The sequence below is a fragment of the Austrofundulus limnaeus genome, unplaced genomic scaffold, assembly GCF_001266775.1.
Source record: "Austrofundulus limnaeus strain Quisiro unplaced genomic scaffold, Austrofundulus_limnaeus-1.0 Scaffold47, whole genome shotgun sequence".
Classification (NCBI taxonomy): Eukaryota; Metazoa; Chordata; class Actinopteri; order Cyprinodontiformes; family Rivulidae; genus Austrofundulus; species Austrofundulus limnaeus.
This window is the reverse complement of record NW_013952449.1, coordinates 2014966-2023125: the sequence shown is the minus strand read 5'-3', so window position 1 is coordinate 2023125 and position 8160 is coordinate 2014966. Positions and strand designations below refer to the sequence as shown.

The 8160-nt window shown below is 45.6% G+C and overlaps 1 protein-coding gene across 1 annotated transcript in view; it reads left to right on the top strand.

Moving 5' to 3' along the window:
• The window catches only part of LOC106517296 (cytochrome P450 2J6), a 25140-nt gene extending 20266 nt beyond the window's left edge, over positions 1 to 4874 (top strand). The window contains exons 8-9 of the mRNA XM_014008058.1: positions 70 to 211; positions 4020 to 4874. Of these exons, the coding sequence (XP_013863512.1) occupies positions 70 to 211; positions 4020 to 4195 (318 nt within the window). The 3' untranslated portion in view covers positions 4196 to 4874. The remainder of the gene's footprint in view (positions 1 to 69; positions 212 to 4019) is intronic.
• Positions 4875 to 8160: the final 3286 nt, after the last annotated feature.

Here is an 8160-nt window from a genome sequence, read left to right as displayed (position 1 = left end):
CACACACACACACTCACATATATATATATAATTTTTATTTTGAATACTTAAAAATATTCTTCTCTTCAGGGCACGATGATAATACCAACGCTTCATTCTGTACTGCATGATAAGACGATGTGGGAGACCCCACGCACCTTCAACCCTCAACACTTTCTGGATGAAGATGGCAAATTTAGGAACAGAGAGGCCTTCATGCCGTTTTCTGCAGGTTAGTTTGTCTTTTGTTGTTTGTTTCTGCTCTAGACAAATTTCGGAATGAAAAATATTTCCCCCGTCTCACACCTTTGATTATTACTGCAGCCTCAGAACAAAGTTTCTTGCACATTTACAAAAAACATTAAGTTGAAGGTACTGTCCGACCGACCGTCCGTTTTCTGCCGCTTATCCTGGGTCGGGTCGCAGGAGCAGCAGCCTAAGCAGAGAGACCCAGACTTCCCTCTACCCAGCCACTTGGGCCAGCTCGTCTGGGGAGATTCCAAGGCATTCCCAGACCAGCCGAGAAACATAGTCCCTCCAGCATGTCCTGGGTCTTCCTCTGAGTCTGCTCCCAGTGGGACATGCCCGGAACACCTCACCAGGGAGGCATCCAGGAGGCATCCTAACCAGATGCCCGAGCCACCTCAACTGGCTCCTCTCGACGTGGAGGAGCAATGGCTCTACTCTGAGTCCCTTCCGGATGACCGAGCTTCTCACCCTGTCTCTAAGGGAGAGCCCAGACACCCTGCAAAGGAAACTCATTTCGGCCACTTGTATCCACGATCTCGTTCTTTTGGTCACTACCCAAAGTTTGTGACCTTAGATGAGGGTAGGAATGTGGACCGACCGGTAAACCGAGAGCTTTACCTTCTGGCTCAGCTCCCACTTCACCACAACAGACCGGTACAGCGCTCACATCACTGCAGATGCAGCACAAATCCACCTGTTGATCTCCCGCTCCATTCTTCCCTCATTCATGAACAAGACCCTGAGATAATTAAACTCCTCCACTTGGGGCAGGACCTCCTCCCCGACCCGGAGGCGGCATGCTACTGTTTTCCAGCTCAAGACCATGGGCTCGGATTTGGAGACATTGATCCTCATCCCGGCCACTTCACACTTGGCTGCGAACCGCTCCAGTGAGAGCTGGAGATCACGATCTGATGAAGCCAATAGGACCACATCATCCGCAAAATGCAGAGATGTGATCCTAAGGTCACCAAAAAGGATCCCCTCAACACCTTGGCTGCGCCTAGAAATTCTGTCCAATACAGCTATGAACAGAATCGGTGACAAAGGGCAACCTTGGCGGAGTCCAACTTTCACCGGAAACGAGTCCGACTTACTACCGGCAATGCGGACAAAGCTCTGGCACCAGTCATACAGGGACCTAACAACCCGTATCAACGGGTCTGGTACCCCATACTCCTGGAGTAACCCCCACAAGAGTCCCCGAGGGACACAGTCGAACGCCTTCTCCAAGTCCACAAAACACATGTAGAATGGTTGGGCGAACTCCCATGCACCCTCCAGGAACCTGCTAAGGGTGTAGATCTGGTCCACTGTTCCATGACCAGGACAAAAACCACACTGCTCTTCCTGAATCCGAGATTCGACTATCTGATGGACCCTCCTCTCCAGAACCCCCAAATAGACCTTACCAGGGAGGCTCAGAACTGTGATCCCCCTATAGTTGGAACACACTCTACGGTCCACCTTTTTAAATGGGGGACCACAAACCCTGTCTGCCAATCCAGGGGAACTGCCCCAATGTCCATGCGATATTGTAGAGTCGTGTCAACCAATGCAACCCCACAACACCCAGAGCATTAAGGAAGTCCGGGCGAATCTCATCCACCCCCGGCACCCTGCCACCGATGAGCTTTTTAACCACCTCCATGACCTCGGCACCAGAGATTGGAGAGTCCGACCCAGGGTCCTCAGGCTCTACTTCCTCATGGGAAGACATGTTGGAAGGATTGAGGAGGTCTTCGAAGTATTCTGCCCACTGACCCACAACGTCCTGAGTTGAGGTCAGCACCACACCATCCCCACCATAAATAGTTTTGGTGGCGAACCGCTTTCCCCCCCTGAGACGCCGGATGGTGGACCAGAATCGCCTCGAAGCCATACGGAAGTCTTTTTCCATGGCCTCTCCTAACTCCTCCCATGCCCGAGTTTCTGTCTCAGTGACCACCCGAGCCGCAATCCGCTTGGACTGCCGATACCTATTGTCTGCTTTCGGAGTCCCACAGGCCAAAAAGACCCGATAGGACTCCGAAAGCAGCCTGACAGCATCCCTCACCGCCGGTGTCCACCAGCGGGTTCGAGGGTTGCCGCCATGACAGGCATCGACAACCTTATGGCCACAGCTCAGGTAATCTGCCTCGACAATGGAGGCACAGAACATGGCCCACTTGGACTCAGTGTTTCCCACCTCCCCCGGAACGTGTTCGAAGTTCCTCTGGAGGTGTGAGTTGAAGCTCCGTCTGACGGGAGACTCTGACAGATGTTCCCAGCAGACCCTCACTGTATGTTTGGGTCTGCCAGGTCTGACCGGCATCCTCCTCCACCAACAGAGTCAACTCACCACCAGGTAGTGGTCAGTTGACAGCTCCGCCCCTCTCTTCACCCGAGTGTCCAAGACATACGGCCGCAGATCCGATGAAACGATGACAAAATCGATTATCGAACTGCGGCCTGAGGTGTCCTGGAGCCAAGAGCACATAAGGACACCCTTATGCTTGAACATGTTGTTCGTTATGGACAATCCATGATGAGCACAGAAGTCCAATAACAAAACACCACTCGGGTTCAGGTCGGGGTGGCCGTTCCTCCCAACCACGCCTCTCCAGGTCTCACTGTTATTACCCACGTGAGTGTTGAAGTCCTCCAGCAGAACGAGGGAGTCCACTTTAGGAGCACTCTCCGTCAACCCCTCCAAGGACTCCAGAAAGGGTGGGTAATCTGAACTGCTATTAGGTGCATAGGCACAAACAACAGTCAGGACCCGTCCCCCCACCCATAGGCAGAGGGAGTCTACCCTCTTGTTCACCATGGTGAACCCCAACATACAGGCACCGATATGGGGGGCAACAAGTATGCCCACTCCTGCTCGGCGCCTCTCAGCATGGGTAACTCCAGAGTGGAAGAGTGTCCAACCCCTCTCGAGGAGACTGGTTCCAGAGCCAGAGCGGTGCTTCGAGGTGAGTCCAACTATATATCTAGTCGGCACCTCTCAACCTCACACACCAGCTCAGGCTCCTTCCCCACCAGAGAGGTGACATTCCACGTCCCTAAAGCCAGCTTCTGTAGTCGAGGATCGGACCGCCAAGGTCCCCGCCTTCAACCACTGCGCAACACACATTGCACCCGACCCCTACAGCCCCTCCCACAGGTGGTGAGCCTATGGGAAGGGGGACCCATGTCTCTTCTTCGGGCTGTGCCCGACTGGGCTCCATGGGTGAAAGCTTGGCTACCAGGCGCTCGCCAATGTGTCCCACCTCCAGGCCTGGCTCCAGAGTGGGGCCCCGGTGACCCGCGTCTGGGCGAGGGAACACTGAATCCATTTATTGTGTTCATCATAGGGGTCTTTGGGCTGCACTTTGTCTGATCCCTCACCTAGGACCTGTTTTCCTTGGGTAACCCTAGTGGGGGCATGAAGCCCCTGACAACATAGCTTCTAGGATCAATGGGACACTCAAACCTCTCCACCACGATAAGGTGGCAGCCCAAGGAGAGGTGAAGGTGTTGGTCTGTATTAATGTTGCTAAGGTCATTTTTAAACCATTTGCAAACGACACATTTGTTTATCGTTGTTTTAATTGACATTGTCCTATCTTAGCTTTTAAAAGTGTGTTTTTTGTGTAGTTTGTATTTATGTTACATGATGTATTTAATTGCAGTTTTAGGATTTGGTAACGTATGTGTGCTGCTGCTATTCTTGGCCAAGTCCCTCTTTGAAATGAGTTTGCTAACCTCAATGAGATATACTTGGTTAAATAAAGGTTTCTAAAAATGTTTCGTCTTTATATCCTTAGGTAAGCGCGTGTGTCTTGGAGAACAGCTGGCCAGGATGGAGTTGTTCCTTTTTTTCTCCTCCATCCTTCAGAGGTTTAAGGTGTCCCCTCCTGCAGGCGAGAAGCCCAGTCTGGAGTTCAAGATGGGAGGAACTCGCCTTCCTAAACCCTACCTCCTCTGTACTGTACCACGTTAAACTGCATACTGCTTTAAACTGAGCCAGACAAATCAAAGTCTTTCAACATATTTTTACTGCATTATATCAAAACTACGAATAAACAAATTGGTGTAATGATGCTCTGATGACAGATGTGTAGTTTTCTCAGTTATAAATCAGTTTTATTATCAGTAAGAGTGTTCTGTTATAAGGGTTGTAATACTTCATCCAGGTGCGATGAAGTGATTTAAGAGTGTGTTCTGAAATTTGTGTGAGTGAAAATCTATAAATTCAAAGACTTTCAGACTGTGGGATCATACAGTTTTTGTTGTGCTGCTTTCAAATGTATCCATAGAAATAAAGGAGGCATTTCTCACATCAAACATAGAAAACAACTTTTTCTGTCACCATTAATACCTAACTTTGGTAAATAAGAATGTTTTGTTTGGAGGACTGAATTTTTCAACCTTTTTTATGGCTCCTTATCTGGTTAATCCAGTTTGGGTTTTTGGCTCTGGGCTGCATATATGCTCTGATCATGGGAGTGTCCTGGATGGTGATTTGACTTTTGGGTCTGAAAACACACGAATCAGGAGCCTGATGTAGACTCCTTGTTTTGCCTTTAACTTCTGCTGCCACTTCCTCAGATTCTATGTAGACTGTTGAACTCAGGATCTGCTATTGTATTAATCTTTTTTTTTTTAATAAAGCTTCACAAAAGAAAGTTGACTTGTTTAATCCATGAGTCCACCTTTATTTCAGAAAATCCACCACAGACCACCCAGAGACTAAAGACTGATTCATTTAAAACAGCTACAGAGCATCTATTTTTAACACCTGAGTATTGTTTTTCACGTGGTGCTGCATCTATAAATTATTTATCCCCTTCAGTGGAAAAATGAAAGGATTTCAGTGAGAGATTGCAGGGATTGCTGTGTGATGTCAGTAACTCATCTTTGCACATCCTGTCTGATTCACTAGTCAGATCAAACTGACAACCACAGCTGTGGCTCATTCCTTAATGAGGCTACTCGGGTGCTTCAGTCTGGCTGGAATCACTAGATTTCACTGGAATATTGGCCAACTAATAATTCCATGTCCAGCTTGGTACCATATCATAACATCCTTATGCACAGAATATTTCTGAAGCTACTAACATGTGTTTCTCTGTGCCTCCTAGCTCTTACCTTGAGCTTCTCATTTCATGTTCAGACCCTCTAAGCTGTCTGGACAACACAATCTCTGGAACTCATGGATCCTTTGCACTGGAGGTATCACTCTACAACACAATTTTAACGTCCAAGTCAAACACCTTAAGCCTTATTGTGCATCCTATCACTCTCCTGCCACTGCACAACTCACCAGGGGTGGCATTTATAAAGTTCCCTTATGCACAAAATGAGCCCAGAAACTTGCGTACACCACTTTTTACACAAAGGTTCTGATTTATAAAATTCAAACTTGGTGTGAAAATGTGTGGTCCCTCACGCCAGCTCTGACCCATGCATACGGGGCACACAGCTGGTGACACAGATGGTGAAGTGAGGAATTCTAGCCACAATGCATCATGATCACTCAAATATTTTATTTTAATTCATAATCAAACTTAGATTTTAGATCAAAATATATTTTTTATAAAAAATTTAAAATGAACACAATATAATGATCAGTTAACTCATTTAAATACACCTTAATATTCATGAGGTACTTGCATTGACTGTTTATGGTTGTAGTGTACACGCCCATTTCACCTCGCCTCATCTCACCTCGCCTCATCTCACCATTTGTTGACATTTGACCCCCTGAGGTCAAAGCCCTCCTCTTTCAGAGTAAACTGTTTCAGTCCTCACTGAGAACTATCAAAAAATAAGCCTTCTTTCACTGTCTCTCTCCTTTCCCCTGGGGAAGATCTTGTTCTCAAGAGATTTGTTATTCTGTTGATAAAAACAAGTCAAAACAAACATTCTGTCTGTTACTGCTCTTCTTCAAACATGTACAATTGAAACGCTTAAACTCTTTAAAATGTGTTTGACTTTTTGTCTTTACTTTTCAAGGGCTCTCTAGTTATTTTATAACTTTGCATTTGATGTTTTTTGTGTTTAGCATACACAAAGACACACACACACACACACACACACACACACACACACACACACACACACACACACACGCTTCGGTTCTCGTGAGAACTCTTCAATACACTGGCCACCTGCAGAAAACACCCCTACACACACACACTCCTTCCTGTATCTTTAAAACCTTACAGTTACTTCCTGTTCCTCAGTCTTGTCTTGTCTGTTTGCCCTGCTGGGCCTGACGCTGGTCATCTTCCCAGCTGCCTCACTCTTTTTCTATACTGGAAACCGTGCAGCATAATTTTCTCGTTTCTTACAAGGAAATAACTTTTTGATGAAATACCATTTTTGTGTCGGGCTGCTAAGCCTTGCTAAGCCTAAAACCTGGAGTTATCATCCTGCTGTGAGTTCTCCAGAGTTCCTCGTAGACCTGCTGGTTTTGACCCACTGCCACGTTGCTGAAAGACCGAGCCCCAGAAGGCCTCTTCCCCTTTGACTGACAAAGGAGTGCTACGGTGTTTGTCGTTCATCAGGCAGACGCCTAGTGAAAGTCTCTCCACCTGTGAAAAGCTTCGTCTAAAAATAGTGGAACATTTTCAGAATAATAGAAACCTCAAATTACATTTGAATATTGAGATTTCCCAGCTGAAAAGAAATCTACCTGCCCACTTGGAAGTGCTGGTTAATACTGGTAGACAAATTGCTTAAAAGCATAAACCAATAGAAACGTAGTGATTGTATGTAACCACATATTAATCACTCAATTTTACTCTCTTTAACAAAAGTCAGTTAATTTTAACTGGCCAAAATAAACCGGAACGACTTTGTGTGTTTTCTGTGTTTTGTGGTGATTGGTTGTTTTGCTTCAATAGATACCATCTTCGAACCAGGGAGGGAAGCTCTCAGTTAGAATCATATCCATGGTTTTGACATGGGGTTATCTCTGTGTGGGCCTGTAGAGGGCAGAACCTGAGGTGGGACCTTGTGTGCAAACTCTGAGGTTCAGCTGTGATCTATGAAGGAAAAATGCTTGACGGTGTGCGTACGCACAGTTTTATAAATTGGAATCTTAACAGCCATCATCACAGGGCTGCAGACCAGGTGAAGTTTGTATGACTAAGATAAAAAGGACCCAGAATGTTATATAAAGTTAATGGAGTCTTGTGACCCAAATTGAAAATAAAAACAAGCTAGGAACTGGCAGCATTTCAGCTGTCTGCTGACAGAATTGTGTAGGAAAACAAGGAGTGGGTTCTTTTGAACACCCATCTACGTATAACTTTACATCAAATCTGCATTAAATAAAGCAAAATCAGTATAAAAGTTAAAGGTTTCAATAAGGTGATTTACTGCAGCACATCTGCAATGAAGAAATGTATCTTTCCACAAAACCTCCCTTGTTTGTTTTTCTGAGCCCCTAAAATCTCTTTTAATTAGCAAAGGTTTACAAATCTGGTCCATTTCCTCTATTTTTTCAAAAGTGTAAGAACATAAGTAATTTTTTTGGGGGGTCTGGTAAAAAAGAAAAAGATGTGCTTTTGGACCTCTCCTAACCTCAAACCCACCATACTTGTAGATTATGTTTGTCACTTACTTACTTTTTTTTGTGCAAACACTGCCTGGATACTTTCTAAGTTGTTGGCCACGCAACTAAAATTTGATATAAGTGTGCAACTCACTTTGTAGGTGCATAGGCTTTAAATGGAGAACTTTGAACAAATTTTTATAGTATTTGGTACCAGTTTTGTATTTTAAATTATTAATTATTTACTGACGTGTTAAACAGTAACAGCTTTTCTCTGACATTTTCCCCACATGAAGAACATTGATCTTTGATCAGAGTCAATACGCGTGTGCACAAATGCCTTTAATTTGAAAGACATGCACGTGCTGCAGCTCATTATGCAATAACTCGTCTGAGCACTGAAA